The 16,823-nt window shown below is 35.3% G+C and overlaps 1 protein-coding gene across 2 annotated transcripts; it reads left to right on the top strand.

The window, feature by feature from the left end:
- The first annotated feature begins 4,511 nt into the window (after positions 1–4,511).
- LOC125193989 (pre-mRNA-processing protein 40A) lies at positions 4,512–16,712 on the top strand. Of its 2 annotated transcripts, XM_048091973.1 has the most exons (30): positions 4,512–4,648; positions 4,858–4,916; positions 5,159–5,227; positions 5,338–5,601; positions 5,686–5,880; positions 6,926–6,999; positions 7,269–7,338; positions 9,213–9,265; positions 9,399–9,456; positions 9,534–9,690; positions 9,763–9,871; positions 9,957–10,029; positions 10,363–10,461; positions 10,536–10,604; positions 10,681–10,758; positions 10,868–10,954; positions 11,193–11,227; positions 11,306–11,411; positions 12,265–12,345; positions 12,436–12,528; positions 12,701–12,754; positions 12,833–12,949; positions 13,099–13,197; positions 13,445–13,492; positions 13,582–13,674; positions 14,698–14,805; positions 14,924–14,988; positions 15,082–15,184; positions 15,906–16,214; positions 16,321–16,712. In XM_048091973.1, the coding sequence occupies exons 2-30, from the start codon at positions 4,884–4,886 to the stop codon at positions 16,453–16,455; spliced, it is 2,934 nt and encodes a 977-aa protein (XP_047947930.1). In that variant the 5' UTR covers positions 4,512–4,648; positions 4,858–4,883; the 3' UTR covers positions 16,456–16,712. The 2 variants fall into 2 exon arrangements, with proteins under 2 accessions (XP_047947930.1, XP_047947929.1); XM_048091972.1 differs by having other exon boundaries at positions 9,534–9,871.
- Positions 16,713–16,823: the final 111 nt, after the last annotated feature.

Raw genomic sequence — 16,823 nt, 5'->3', positions numbered from 1 at the left:
TTAACTAAAAACTTACAATTCCTATGTTTTCTCTCTCTCTAAATGTAGCAAGTTATTCTAATTTTTTATATCAACATTAATGAAAATAAATTAGAATTTAGGAATATACAAATAGTAAGAAAATTACATGTCATAGGCGTCTGTTTTAACACAGACGATAAGATCAAACACATGAAGGATTTAACACAGGAATCTACTACTTTACATACTGTACAAAATAATTATGCATGTCATAGTTGTAGATTGGATACAACTAACGTGGTGCAATTAAAAGTTTACAAATTTTATACTAGTAAAGTGACTCTATACAAAATGCTAAGTATATGGCAAAAAGTCTTTAAATATCATAGAAACTGACATTAAGCACGTAATGGGGTATTTTACTGATATTAATTGTGTGTAGAATTCTCTGCAATGCAAAATTATGTGTAGTATGTGTATGTGTGCAATGTGTTGATAAAATTCTAAATCCTTTTTCTGGAGAAAAGTATGTAGTGCGATGTGTAGTATGTATAGAGCAAGTTGTGTAAATGTGCCCAATTTTATAACATATTTAGAAATTATTAAATTACAATTCCAAATTTAAGTATTTAGCAATACCAAACATTAGAATTTAGATGTAAAAGCTCTAGTTCCAATTCCACAAGCCCAAATTAAATAAAAAGGTTTTGTTTAGCGATTTCTATTGATTCCAAAGGGATAGCTCCGTTTCATGAAAATAATGAAAGATGCTTCTTCAACATGATTAGGATAATCACGAAGCACAAGCATGAATAACAGATAAATCCACTCCACAATACTTCTTCCGTCCCTTATAATTTACTACTTAAACTCAACACAGGTTATAAAAAATGTAGGATTATAATAAAATATGAGTGAGAATGAGTTAGTTAATATGAGATTACTTATCAAAAATGGAAAAAGTAAAAGGTGAAAAATTTTTAGAGACGAACAAAAATGGAAATAAATGTCAAATTTTTAGGACGAGGGGAATAAAAGCTAATGAAAATCGATGAAAATGACCAACAACAAAAAGTTAGGCAATGGAAACCAGAGGAAATCAAGAAATATAATCAACATATATAAAGGGCACAAATTCCTTTACATTGCAAATGGACAAGCTTTGAATAAGCATGTGGCATCATCATGCATGATCAAATATGGAGGTGTGCGTAACCCTCATTTCTGGTATATATTCACTGAAATTCAGGCTTTAAAACGCCACCAAAGCTCAATATGAGGAGAGGCCACCCATACAGCTCACAATATGCTTACTTGCCATATTACGAATTAGACCATCTCCTTCATATTCAAATGTTGTTTACTTATTGGAAAGCTCACAAAAATAAATTAATCCTACTAATCAAACAAATTCAGCCATAAATATAGTACTACTAGTAAAATCCTATATATAATTGTCAATTTATCCGAACTTTTTTTTAAATTTGCAAAACAAAATAAATCCCTCTTCCGCAGCACAAATACCACAATTATATCAATAATACGACAATGCCCTACCAAATTCTCTGATTGCAACATAAGTTATATAACAATAGAGGGAGGAAAAATTTGTAGATGTATAAATGAAAATAAAAATAAATAAAAAAATTTCTCTTCATTTTGTATTTTCCGAAAACCCTTGCTATTGAGGAGAGAGAGCTTGTATTTTGGGCTTCTCTAGAATGATGGGTTATATTGTAGCCCACATCTTTTGGTAAAAACGCATAGTACTCAAATTAAATATACTTTCATGTGGATTCTGACAAATCATTATACGGTACTACCTCCGTCCTACAAAAAATGTCACATTTTCCTTTTTAATTTGTCACACAAAAGATATCACATTTCTCTTTTCAGAAAAAAATTTCTATCACATAAATATAAAAATTATATTTTCTCTCTTCATTTAACACATAAAACAAAACCTCCTAAAATTCTGTACCGTCCCATAAATTTGATATTTTTTATGGGACGGAGGGAATACTGTGTTTACATGAAATCTGAAGTAATCGACTGTATAAAACAATCAACATAGTTAAAAAAGTGACTCTGCATAGGGTTACCAAATTATCAACATAGCACAACAATCAACAGTATTAACTGTACATATATATTTTCCTTCCAAAATTTAAAATCCCAATTCAATGCGTGTTTCATTAAATATACAAAATAGTTGGTGAGAATGTTAGTGGAGTGCAAATCCTATTTTTCATAGTACTGAGTTTATAATAATAAAAGGTGTGGTATTTTATTGAGGTGTATGATCTACTTAACCAAAATTGTCTTAAAAATTTTAAATTGTAATAAATCTCTCAATTAAAATTATTTTGTTACAAAATAAAATAAAATATAACGATGATTTTAACGAAATCCTAATTTTATCGTATTATATCAAAGGCTTAAAATTTGATATTATAAGATAGAGACAGTAATATTATTTTTGTGTGATAGTAAAATCGTATCTTCACAAGAACCCAATTTCACATCCTCACTGAAAATTGATACTACTACTACATCTATTTAGGTTTACATGATTTTTTTTTTCTACATGAAAAAATGAATTCAAATTACATGATTTCATATCTTAGCGGGGAAAAGGCCAAAAATCAATCTTCCAAAATGGTAAGATGGAGCGCCCCACATAAGCTCCAGACTGGTTGTGAAGACTATCGTTTGCCCTCTGACCAAAGAACGTAACGAGAAAACTAACTCACTCGTAATGATTCAATTGACGTTTCTTACCCGATCGTTGATGGTATTCCTTGCCACATTCGCGCAGACAGAATAATAATCAAGATCTCAATTCCTCCAATTCACCGTAGACTAATTTCAAGCTAAGCACTCCTTCAATAATCATCGATCCATTCATACATGCATTGTGACGATGATAATTGCTATTTTAGTATGCTGATTTATAGCAATTTCTCTCTTTACCTTGTGTCTGTTTCAACCAACAATTCGTTAGTTCAAAGTTAGGATTTTGCCATTGTTACGTATGAATTTAGGGAGAAAGGGATTGTAGCGCTAGAGTTTGCAATTTGCAAAGAGAAGATGGCGTTAGTTTTGCAAGGTAATTAGCTAGGTCATTAATTAATTAAGAGTAATTAGCTAATCAAATTAAATTATCTTCCTTTGACTTTTAACGCAAATAAAGAAACCCACTATTTTGATTGGTTCAATTAACCTAACAACACATGAACCCACTATTTTGATTGCTTCAATTAACCTATCAAAACTATGAAAACGTGTGCGGGCCCCTCCGGATAAATTTTTTTACACATTTAATTTGCAAACTAAACAATAAAATGCAAACTCTCTATATTTTACAAACTCCAAAATTTTCTATATAGTGTCAATATAATGTTAACACAATTAGAATTTTCAACTGGTTCAGATAATTTCTATATATTGTACAAACTCCAAATTTTTCTATACAGTGTCAACATAACGCTAACACGATTAGAGTTGTCAACTGGGCCGGCTCAGCCCGGCCCACCAGTGAAACGGAGCGGGCCTATGCCGGGCTCAATGATTGAAGTGGGCTCCATTTGGGCCATTCTGTAAACCCAAGCCCGACCTAGGACCGGCCCATCAGAGACCCACCTTATATTATTAATATTTTTAATGTAATTAATCGTTAATAATAGTATATTTTGAATTTATGCACGTAATCTTGTGCACGAGTCATGCTAATATTCTTTCTATTGTTCCAATTTCATTAGATGTCACTGAATGGATTTAATATATACACAAGTTCTCAACTAAATCCAGACGAATACAATATTCCATCTTTATTGTATTTTCTTATATTTATTTTTGTCCAAGATGTATAAAGGATGATTGTGAAGTTTGATTTTAAAAATAGTACTCATATTTTGGTATTCAAACCTCAATCTCTAATAAATAATTATGGAGTAGGATTTTTTAAATTTATTAGTTACTAAGTTCATAACTTTTATGTTATCATCTAGTTCTTCTTATGCAATTTTAGATAGATTAAAGAATGTGAAAAATGATATTAATACAAAGTCAGCAATTTAATCATTATTTCAATGTAGATTTCGTGTAAGTGAGACATAATATTTTTAAAATCTCTTTAATCTATATAATTAAAAAAAATTCAAATAAAGCTCTATCAGGGCCCAACCCATTCCACTTGCCAAGTGGGCCTGGGCTGGGCTTAGAAAAATTAATAAAAGCCCAGCTCGGCCTAGCTCAAACATGAGTTTGGGCTGGGGCGGGCCAAAATATTGGCAGGCCTGACAACTCTAAACACAATGTACACATAATAAAATTTAAAGATTTTGATGTCGAACATAGTTGGGACTGTATTGATATTTTCTGTTGCTATTATTTAGTCATTTATTGACATTTTTAAATAATACATATTATAATTTGAAGTTTGTACAATATTTAAAGTTTGCATTTTATTACATATATTGTACTTATTCTATAGATTTGCTTGAGTCGGGTATGGGCGTTGAACCGGATTTTGGGTATTAGGCCCGACCCATTTAGCTCTGTCACCCAATTCTCACTGAACATTTCGCGAGACCCCTTTGAATCGAATCTCTAGGGTTTATATCTCACCGGACAAGAGATTTCTCTATCTGAAACTGTTTATTCCCGTCGATTTGTTTTTGTTCCGGTAAATAAACATATACCAGTTGATTATCGTTGATTGGTGGAATATTTTTGGTTCAGTTTAGGATGACTTGTTGTTTCACTAACAAATGCATTTAGTTGCTAATCATTTGATTATGGATTATGGATATGTAACTGTTTCTCTCTCCTTCCATATCTATATGTGTTGTATGTTGCTCAATTATAATTTTTTTAAGGTGTTCTCGCGTGCAGGTTTGTGAAGTTAACTTGCCGCAGGCATGGCGAGTAACCCGCCTCCATCTGGTTCACAGGTAGACTTCCGGAGCATTTCTTGTTAAATTTGGGAAATCCTTGTAGTAATGCTGTTGTGTATGGCTAGCACTAGGACATGGACTCTGTAGTTGTGTAGTTGTGGAGTTCAGTTATTTCCTTTTGAAGTGTGACTAGATAATCAATTTGGGAATTGTTTACTATGTTCATTTTGAGGTTGTTAAATTTTAATTTATTTTTATTTGTGAAATTGATCTCTTTGGACACTTGCTTTCTTTAATAGCCACATTGGTCACATCCTGCGTCTGGATCCATGGCTCCTCAGAATTTTGCTCCTCCATATCCTATGCAAGTATGTAATTCGAACATATATTGAGTAAAGAAGAATATTTTGTTATATTGTTTCTCTGTGTCAGAATTATGTCAAGGCGGTTGCATCATTGAAATGTATGTTTGCTACAGTTCCGTCCTGCCGCACAGGCGCCACAAGGCCAACATTTTATGCCGCAACAAACTACATCACAGTTCCATCCATCAGGACAACCACAAAATATGGGAATGCCTCCAGGTCAAGGTCAACCAATGCAACAGTTTATGCCACGGCCTACACAACCTGGCCACGGTGCTCCATCCTCATATCCTCAAAGTATGCCTATGCCATCAGGCATGGCACAGCCTCAGTCAACTCCTCCAGGCCAGGGAGTTCCATATTCATCATCACATACTGTAAGAAAATATGCCAATATTTTATTGAATCTGTCTCATGAATACTATTTTTTCTTCATCTTATTTATTTTATTCCTCTTCTAGTATGCTCCATCTTCGTTTGGCTTGCCCCAGACAGGCATCAGCATGCCACCCCAGTTCCAACCTTCCTCCCAAATGCCTATGCCTGTTGGTTCTGCTGGGGCACAACCGTGGATGCATTCAAATCAAGGTACTCCTGTTGTTGCACCACTGCAGCAAGGCAGCTTGGAATCCTTCCCCACCACTGCAACTGTACCAGTGAGTGTCTTTAACCTGTTTCTATTTCACATTAAACCCCCAAAGGGATCCTTTTCTTACAATTACTATTTATACCAATTAGAGTTTCAGACATGTATAAAAGTCAATTGATCATCGGTAGTTGATGTATTGCTAAGTTCCTTTTATATCCCCCTTTCAGTTATGTCTGCATAATTAATCATAGAATCTCATTTATTAACACTTAACTTGCAATTTGAATGGCTTTTTCATTCTTTTATGTTGCATGGCCACTCTGTCCGGACGTGACAATTTCATTGTTCTTACTCTATTTTCATAACATGGTACACGGCTTGTTGATCGATTTGGGATTGCCCTATTTTTTTGTTTGACTTAGGGAATGCCTTTCTGATAACGTTGATAGGTTGGAGGCTTGTGGATTGTGGTTGTTCAGATTATCTAACTTACCTGTTTGTTGGTAGAGCTAGTCGTGAAGCTTGTTTGTTGGACATACATTTTTATTGTTGTATGCACTATTATATGAAGTGGACATATTTAAAAAATTGAACAGTTGTATCGGCCAATATTATCAATGATTAGCAAATTTTCCCCTAAATTCAATATATAAATGAAGCATGTCATGACCTGTATATGTGATGCAATACCTACAAATATGAATTATGACATACGCGGGTCTGTTAAACCATGATCAGGGATTTGTATAATGCTGAATCCAACCCTGATTCCATATCATACCCATTTGTGGTTTAGTTGGTTAACAGGTCTGGGTTGGGTTGTATCATAGCCATCCAAGATCCGCACCGCCGTTGCCACCTCTTCACAGGGGGTATCTAATGTTCCTTAGTTTGGTATATTTAATGTTCCTTAACAAGTTGTGGTTCATTCACCTTTTCATCTTCAACTTTTAGTTGCCTGCAATGCTGTTTCCACAGTGCCATTGATGCATTATTTAAAATTTCCATGGAAGTTCTTGACGACTGTTCAATTTGAACTAGCATAGTCCTTTTCTTTATTCCTTTATGCTACCCTTGGCATGGGTTTAACCTTACTCTGTTATTTTTTGAAGGCTGTTAATGGATCTAGTTCTGCCCAACAGTCTGCATCTGATTGGCAAGAATATGATGCTGCTGATGGCAGAAGGTAATTTGATTCTTTGATTTTGTTAAGGAGACATACTCTCAGTGATTTGATGATTTTACCAAACATTTCTGTCTGACTTTTGTGGCAGCTTGATCTGCCACTATTTCACATATTAGAAGGCCTAAGTTAGTTTTGGGTTCATCTGTTGTAAGAGTTAAATATTAATTCTATTGTTAGTGTGTCTGCATTTGCATATCTTATGGGTGCGGTTTCATCACTTTTTACTGCCATATTCTCTAATTGGTATATGCAAATGTGTATCTGCTCAGGTATTATTACAACAAGGCTACAAAGCAGTCTAGTTGGGAGAAGCCTCTTGAGTTGATGACCCCTCTAGAGGTGAGTGAATATCTAGTTTTTTCATTCCCAAGAGATTCTTGATAAATTTTATCTCATTTCTGAGTCATTAATTATTTTGCTCTGATCTCGTGCAAACTCTGTCCTATGTTGTGGACACTGAAAATTGTAGACTCGTTTATGTATTCTCGTTTATTTGCATGTCCTTCAATGGTTTGTAGATGTCATGGCAAGTCAGGGGAATATAACGACTGCTCTTTGTCCTCAATGTGAAGACGGTTTCACTTTCTCAAGGCAGGCAACAATTTGCTATTTTCATATAAATGTAATGTTGGGATTTAAATTTCTCATGATAGTGACCTGTGGGTGCAACAGTACCCAACTATATTGAAAAGTACAAGGTCTATTACTTATTTAAATATAGGCCTGTTTGGTTGAGTGGTGTTGCCAAAAATTGATTGAAGAATATAGGCTTTGTTAATTGTCCATTTGGAGTGCAAATATACATTTTATTGCTATATGAAGTTTGGTCTTGATTATTATCATCCATCTTTTATATCAACATAACTTCAATGATATATATATTTCTATTTCCTTCAGTTTTTTAATTACATGTTCATATAGATTGATATATTTTTTAGCAATACCTGTCTGGTGGTACCCTGTTTATCTAATTCCTGCATTTGGCATGCATAGAGCACTACAGGTCCAGGTCTTAACCTAATGGTTGAATGTATGACCGGCACATTAGTGCTTGATGAATTGATTCTGATTATTTTTCTTTAGCTGACTACCATAGAACTTCTGTAGTGCACTATTTTTTGCTGACTTGTGATTCTTCAAATACGCGAACTTTAGAATTTTAATGGCTATGTAGGCACTTTGTTTTCATTCACATTGAGTAATACTTAATCATTTGAAATTTGTCTCAGTTGATGTATTTAAGATTTCAAATGTTATCTATCCCCAACTATGTTGAATGTTTAGTGCTACTCTTGCCATAATGAAGTATAATAAAAGCAATGAGGTTGGTGATTTTTAATCTAGATCCCGGTATAAAAGATATCATCAAGTTCAATGAACTGGATTAACACATGTAAGGCATGCTCAAATCTAGAAAATTATAAATTAAAGAATTTTTATCTATCAATACTAGACTATTAGTATTCATGACCTCACAGGAAATAATAATTTTGCCATTGATCTCAAGGCAAGAGTGTGGTGGTTTTTGGATAGTGTTTGCTGCTTGAGGAGAACTCCTTGTATGCTTTTCTTCGATATGATAAATTGAGAGTATGGGGGTGTGGTAGAATTGTATGATTGTGTAACTGTTGGATCTTTTGTCTAGTGTGTTGTGATTGATGATCATAGGATGAGTATTAATAGTTCAAAAAATGACTGCGAACTTTCCGTCCTTATTGTTTTGTCAGAAGTTCTCTCGACATTTGTCGCCCGAGGGAAGAAAAATTGAAGAATTATAAAAGCAATTGGCATATAAAATATAGGGAGAAAAGCTTCTGCTGTGAATATCATGCATGGGCATATAAATTGAAGGGTTACTGATATTGAATTTGACATAGGGGACTGAATCTCGTTTACCTCGCCTGTGTCATTTTTCAATTTTATAAAAACTAGGAACCACAAGACATTATAGACTATCTCAATTTTCCTAAATGCACTGGTTTTACTAATGAATACTATCGTTAGGCATTGCTTCTTTTAGTTGGGAGTTTCTTCTCACCTTAGGTTTTATAGGGGGTGATTCTTATCCTATACCCTACTAGTACTAAGTATTTTTACTATGTAATTTCCCAAGTTATGCACGGACAACCCTCATTTTGAATCGACGATTCTAATGATATTTCTTACCTGCTTTGGTTGGCAAGTTATCTGATTGAGAAAATCTATTTGGACAGAGAGCTGATGCATCAAGTGTTTGGAAGGAATTCACTACTCCTGAGGGTAGAAAGTGAGTCTGACTAGATTCCCTTTGGCTTCGCAAGTTTTCAATATTTTTTACTGAATTGAATATATCCTTTACAATATGTATTCAGTGTCAAGTAATACATGCAAAGTTATCACATCTCGATGGTACTTCACAGGTATTATTACAACAAGGAGACAAAGCAATCAAAATGGACGATACCCGATGAATTGAAGGTTTGTATGGAAATAATTTCTTTTATGGAGTATTACTTTTCCTTCTGTTGAACTAATTCTCACTCTTGTGCTTCCAGTTGGCTCGTGAACAGGCTGAAAAAGCTGCTGCTGAGACATCACGGCCGGAAACGAATGCTAGCTCTGCACCACCCACAGTTAGTGGTTCTTCTGGTGAACAACCACCTGCAGCGGACAACTTGCCAAATTCCACTACATCAATAGGAGCTGCAGTGGGTTCGAGTCCTGTCCCAGCTACTCCAGTTGCTTCTGATACTAAATCTCCCATTGTGTTGGTCTCTGAAACAGGAGTCACACCTGTAGCGCAGACACCTGTTGCAAGTACAACTGGAGTGTCAGTGGGAGACACAGTGTCATCCTCCCCTTCTGATGTTCCAGTTAAATTGTCAAGCGCGAGGTTAAGGCCTATGTATGAAGTTATTTGGCTGATCTCTGTTCAGGTGTTTAGAGGCCTCATTGGTTTCTGTTTGGAAATGTTTCAGGATCAGCTTGGAAACTCCTTCATCACAAGTGGGGTCAAGTCCCTCAGTTGGGGCTTCGGTCCAAGATGGAGAGGTATGACTAGTTTATTGAGGCATTATTTGCAAACCATTTCTCTTACCCTGGTGCTATATAGTTGTTGAGATTGCTAATTCAATCGGTTAAACATTTTTCTTGCTTTCTTTGCACCACTACTTATTTCTCTCACAATCCCCCCTTTCCATTTTTTTGTTGTATTATTTTACCTCGCAAAAGTCTTCAAATTGTAGTCATTCCTCTCCAAGTTCATGCAAGTTTCTTTTGTTGAAGAAGACATGAGACTATAAGAGATGGAGTACAATTTTTCTGGTATACTTATTATTCAGCAAAAAGTACCTTTTGATAATTGTTTTTCCGTCCATTTTTCAGGAAGAGAAAAAAGAAATTGCTGTTGCAGCTAAAACAAATGTGGCACCGGTTGAAGAGAAAACAGTGGATGATGAACCTGTCATATATGCCACCAAGCAGGTACTTACTTTATAATGCTTCATCAATTATTACCACTACCATTATACAGGTATATATGATAATTGTCTGTCCAGGAGGCAAAACATGCCTTTAAAGCATTATTAGAGTCTGCAAATGTGGAGGCTGATTGGACCTGGGACCAGGTGGATTGAATTTTCTGCTTTGTTCTTCTATAATTTCTTTAAACTTTTTATATGTTGATATACAATGCTGTATCAGGCTATGAGGGTGATAATTAATGACAAAAGATATGGTGCTCTGAAAACGCTTGGTGAAAGAAAGCAAGCATTCAATGAGGTAATCATTCTTGTGAATAAATTACTCACTTCTTCCTGCATATTGTAGGTATGATTTATTTAGTGTAAAGTGTTTTTATTGTTGATATTTGTTTTGCATTGTTTTGCAGTACTTAATGCAAAGGAAAAAGATAGAGGCCGAGGAGAGGCGTCTCAGACAAAGAAAAGCAAAGGAGGAGTTTATGAAGATGTTGGAAGTAAGTATTAAAAACTTATTGTACATTTCGCCATTATTGTGTGATTTTGAGTATGTATCTTTTGATAATCTTACACGTGTTGGCTTGGAGCAATTTTTTTTGCATCTTCAGAATATAAAACTTGGTTCTTGCTTTGGTTTCTATCATTCTATATAGAAACATGGCTCGCCCATGGACAGCATGTTTCTGTTTGAGCATATTGTATGAGACTTATTTAGTCTTTTTTTATTTGCCTCAGGAGTCCGAAGAACTCACATCATCCACACGATGGAGGTTATTCACACTTCTATTTTTTTCTTGCTCTGATTTTATTCAAGGATTTTTTGGTCTAACTTCTTGTACCACAACCAGCAAAGCAGTGACAATGTTTGAAGATGATACCCGGTTCAAGGCTGTTGACCTAGAAGTGGATCGCGAGGATCTCTTTAGAAACTATCTTGTGGACCTTCAGAAAAAGGTGCGCAATAGATCTTATTGTCCTTTTGAGTGTTGAAACATCTTCTAGAAGCTTACATCCTATTATCTCTTCAAATTATTGAAGTAATATTTTAGAATATACGGGAAGACACTGTAGCCACCAATGTTAAATTATTGCTGGATGGTAGTATTAGAGACAATGACCTGGATTTGTCTGAATATCAGGCTAAATACTGCTCTTCACCTTTATACTCCCTCCGTTCCATAGAAATAGGCCATATTTTCTTTTATAGGCCATATTTTCTTTTTCGTCCGTCTCATACAAATAGCCCATATCCGTTTATGGCAATTTTTTTTCCCCTTCTCGTTTACTTTATTATTTATGTGCCCCACTATTCACTACACAATTTCAACTACTTTTTCACCTCTCTTACTTTACCAATTATGCATTAAAACCCGTGCCTATACCAAATGGTCTATTTCTATGGGACGGAGGGAGTATAATTTATGAATTATGAATATAAGAATATGAGTTTGTTCAGAGATTGAGGGACAGCTCTTGTTCTGTGCGATGAATCATGGATTTCAATGGAAGTATTCTTGTGGTCTTTATATTTAAGATAGGTTTTTGGTATGGATGATACAATTTCGAGGATGTAATGTAAATCAGATATCTGATATAACTTGCATGAGTTGAGTTCTGCAAAACACAATCTACACGCTGCCTACTTCTTCAATATCTAAGAATCAATTTATAAAAGGCAAGCTGTACTATTGAGTTGTGTGTGGTTTTAATCAACTTTTATCGCATGTTACATAAGCTGCAATGACAGTCCATCTGCAACAGCCTTGAGCTTGTGTTCCATATTTATGTGTGTGGCTATCTGTTCCAGGAGAAGGCAAAGGCTCAGGAGGAGGCTCGTCGAAACAGGCTGGAATTTAGGCAATTTCTGGAATCATGTGATTATATCAAGGTGCCTTTGCTTTGTTATTGAGCTTTTCACCTTTTCATATGTAGCAGCCTCATCCATTCTAACATATTAAAGTATTATTTTTTACATCAGGTGGATAGCCAGTGGCGGAAGGTTCAAGATCTTCTGGAAGATGATGAGCGGTGTACACGCCTGGATAAAATAGATCGGCTCGACATCTTTCAGGTGAATTATGATTGATAATAAGGCATCATTCTATGTAAGGGGTTCTTATTGTCTCCATAATATGCCTTCAAGCAATTTCCCTTTCAATCAAGTAATTAGTTATTTGAACATGTCCTGCATCTGAACCTACAACCATATTAATAATTACTGCCTATGCATGTTGCTGTTGCAGGATTATATTCGTGATTTGGAGAAGGAGGAGGAAGAGCAGAAGAAGATACAGAAGGTATTTCTATGTATATGCTTCTTTTCAATCTTTTCTGCTCATGTTTGCTTTGATTCTGATAATTTTTTGCATATCAAGGAACAACTTAGACGAGCTGAGCGTAAAAACCGTGATGCATTTCGTATGATGTTGGAGGAGCATATTGCTGCTGGCACTATTACAGCAAAAACATCCTGGCGGGAATATTGTCAAAAAGTACATACATTGTCTTCATTCCTAATCATACATATTAGCACCTTTTTATAAGAGTCGATTAGTCTTTTGTTTCTGTTTTGGTTTCTGTTTATTTACTATATGTTTTTGTATTCTTGTTTTTTATGTTTATGTTACCATTATCTATAAAGGTCAAGGATTCTGAGGCTTATGAGGCAGTTGCATCAAACACTACTGGTTCCACCCCCAAAGATTTGTTTGAGGATCTAACAGAAGAATTGGAGAAAAAGGTACTTATACCTATCGTCACTAGTCTGCAACTAGTTGTGTAGTTTAATGTTTGATGCTACACAATGAAAATCTAATTATACTCGCATATATTTCAGTTGAGCAACTTATAAATTTTATTAGGTATTAAATTCAGCATATATTGCTTGAGTAAGCACTTTATATACTTCTTTCTCTCAATATTGGCTATCCTTCATTTGATGGCTAACGACCCCATGTATTCTGCTGGTGCCTTTTACTTGTGTGCAGTATGATGAAGACAAAACCCAAGTAAAGGATGTTTTGAAGCAGGAAAAGGTAGAATTGTGTGACTTCCATTGCCTCCTTTCAGTCTATTATTGTGTTGATAGTCTGAACCTTAACCTATTGCTTATTCTCAATTTTAGATTACAGTTGCTTCAACGTGGACATTTGAAGACTTTAAGTCTTCTTTTGGAGATAATACTGTTTTGTCCTCCATATCTGACATTAATTTGCAGGTATCAGTGTTTTGACTACTCGTTTTTCTTTTTTTTTTGAGAAACACTACTCATTTTCCTAAACAAAAGGTTTCACAGTCATTTTTTACCATTGATAGTCAAAATCGGCTGTCTCATTGTTTTTGCTATAGAATGTGAGACCTGAATTTTTAATCATCCTTATCCTAACTTCTAATTGAATCAGCTACAATGGCTACCACCAATGCACTCCCTCTGTCCCGTGATAACATGCACACTTCTTCGTTCGTCCCATAAACACACGGACATTTCATTTTTTCCCCTTTTATGCATACTACCCCCACCATAAATTGTTACTCCCTCCGTCCCACCATAAGCGAGTCACTTTCCTTTTTTGGGGTGTCCCACCATAAGTGGGTCATTCCCTTTTTAGCAAAAAATAATACATTTTCTCTCTCTTGCTTTATTCTCTCACCTACTTTACACTCTCTTCACTCTACTTTTTTCTATCTCATATTTTACTCTCTCTACTTAACTCTTTAAATATCAATTTCTTAAATCGCTTATGGCGGGGCGGAGCCGCGGAGGGATTACAATAATACCTTACTAATTTACTATTACAATTCATTTTACAATCTTAACAAATACCCCTGATGTGGGACCTTTCTCCACTCACAATACAAGATACAAGTAACACTAAAGTGAGACCCTTTCTCCACTACTAGTACAAACAATGTTGGATTACTTAAAACCCGTGCCCATGGACTAGTGCATGTTTTTATGGGACAGAGGGAGTATTACACAATGCCTCCCTATTGTTGTTTGTGTATGAGCGCGTGTCTGCTTGTCTCTCTGTATTACTCATGATATGGGAGCTCTGAAATAAAAAAAACTAAAATCTTGTTCTCTTCAAGACGTGTAGGTTCTTCAAGTTTAGATTGCTTATTTCTCCATGTGCCACCTTATCTCAACTTTTGATATTTTGAATTTACTTGGACATTTGAAGCTAGCTGTGAACTTTGCATTCATTTGAGATTTCTAATTGCGTCCATGTGATATTGGCAGCTAGTATACAAAGATCTTATTGATCGAGCTAAAGAGAAAGAAGAGAAAGAGGTTAAGAAACGTAAACGTCTAGCCAAAGATTTAACTGATAAATTGAGCACCATAAAGGTACTAGAGATGTGCTTGATGGTGGAAGGAATTATACTTAGTTCCCTTCTATCTACTCTTGTCCCAGTAAATTTTTCATAATTTAACTTATTCTTACATTTTATTTACTTCATCTTAGGAATTAAATATGCTATCCACGTGGGAGGAATGCAAACCACTAATTGAGGAAAGCTCAGAGTACAGGTACACTTTTTAAAATTGGTTAGGAAATGCCTCGATCGATTTTGAGGAATACTAATTATTTTTCTCCATCTGATTTTGTTATGTGTTCTCTAGGTCCATGGGAGAAGAAGACCTCTGCAGAGAAGTATTTGATGAATATATCTCTCGTTTACAAGAGAAGATGAAGGAAAAGGAGCGAAAGCGAGAGGAAGAAAAGGTAATTAAAAACTAGATACAACATGAGTTCATCTTGCTTAAATTATCTAATTGCAGATTACTTAAACTGAAATTTATGTACCTGCTGGAAAAATATTTTTGACCAGTAATTAAACTGAACTTTGAGGAGTAATTGCATCACATATGTATAATAGCAACTATTCCTTGGCATTCTGTGATTTTTCCTTGGGTTCTCTTGTTACATCTGGGAATGGATAGATGCTTAGGGTAAACCTTCTATTTATCAATATATTGTACAAATGACATCCTTTAGATTTTGTCATCATAATAATCTCAATTATATGAGCATTTGTCAAATGACATCCTTTAGATTTTGCTGGCCTGTTCCATGTGTTCAACGTATGCCAGTCTATGTTTCAGCACGTCCTAGATTGGTTTAAATGTCATTTAGCTATCTTATGATGTGATTTTTTTCTAAGAATTTACTTGATCCGGCATTGTGCCTAATTTGTAGAGTGCCTTCCACATCACTAGTGGGAGTAAATACATATAGATGGTACAAAATACAAAATACAAATGATGCCTTCCACATAAGTAGTGGAAACATTTCAAATCATGATTTGTACTGTACTGTACTGTAGATGATAATGTATTGCCGAACATACTGATTAGCTGGAATATTGTCTGGGAATTTCAACTAATTAATATCTACCACTTTGATGAATTTCCACTAACTGTTTCCCACATATGCTTCTTTGCAGACGAAAAAGGAGAAAGAGCGGGAGGAGAAAGACAAGAGAAAAGATAAAGAAAGAAAGGAGAAAGATAAAGATAGGGACTGCGACAGAGAAAAGGAGAAGGGGAAAGATAATTCAAGAAAGGATGAAGAGACTACTGAAAATATGGATTCTGTGGAATCTCATGGATACAAAGATGACAGAAAACGGGAAAAGGAGAAAGAGAAGAAGCATAGGAAGCGGCATCAGAGCACGGCTGATGATGTGAGTTCAGATAAAGAGGAGACAAAGAAGTCCCGCAGGCATGGCAGTGACCGTAGAAAGTCAAGAAAGGTAAAGCAATCACCTTGACCCTTCAGCATGCATATTCACCCCTCTGTATTTGGATGGCTTAGCAGTGCAATAATCTGATACCCTTGTTATTCTATCTATCCTTTAGCATGCATATTCACCCGAATCAGACAGCGAAAGCAGACATAAAAGACACAGAAAAGATCACCGCGATGGATCGAAACGGAGTGGTGACGAGGAGCTGGAAGATGGCGAATTGGGTGAGGATGGGGAGATCCAATAGACACTTTTGTCCATTTTGTTCATCGGGCTAGTAGTTTTTGTCACAGCACTAAAGCTATGGTATTGAGACACCACTAACATGATAGCGCTTGTTTCTATATGCTTACCCCATACCTGAATACTCCCTGTCCCCAAATTTCTTTTGTTTCAGGATGTTTAACCTCTGGGGTAGTTTTAGTTTTTTGTGTCTATTAATATACTTTTTGTTAGACAATACACTTCGAGATTTGAGATGAAATTATATTCACCTATTCTATATCTAGAGCATGATGAATTGTTGAGCTGGTTTTTAAGGTCTCGAAGTAGGTAGTGTTTGTGTTTTTATCAGCTTCACCTTCCAAATGAAGCTTCACTACATCGTTTTTAGGA

Source organism: Salvia hispanica, chromosome 6 (assembly GCF_023119035.1).
Source record: "Salvia hispanica cultivar TCC Black 2014 chromosome 6, UniMelb_Shisp_WGS_1.0, whole genome shotgun sequence".
Classification (NCBI taxonomy): domain Eukaryota; kingdom Viridiplantae; phylum Streptophyta; class Magnoliopsida; order Lamiales; family Lamiaceae; genus Salvia; species Salvia hispanica.
This window is presented reverse-complemented; position numbering and strand designations above follow the sequence as displayed.

Excerpts from the sequence above, each read along its gene's own strand:
- LOC125193989 (XM_048091972.1), top strand. The coding sequence starts at position 4,884 with ATGGCGAGTAACCCGCCTCCATCTGGTTCACAG. Across the intron at positions 10,955-11,192 it reads AGTTTATGAAGATGTTGGAA|GAGTCCGAAGAACTCACATC; the intron begins GTAAGTATTAAA and ends TATTTGCCTCAG. Across the intron at positions 12,346-12,435 it reads AATCATGTGATTATATCAAG|GTGGATAGCCAGTGGCGGAA; the intron begins GTGCCTTTGCTT and ends TTTTTACATCAG.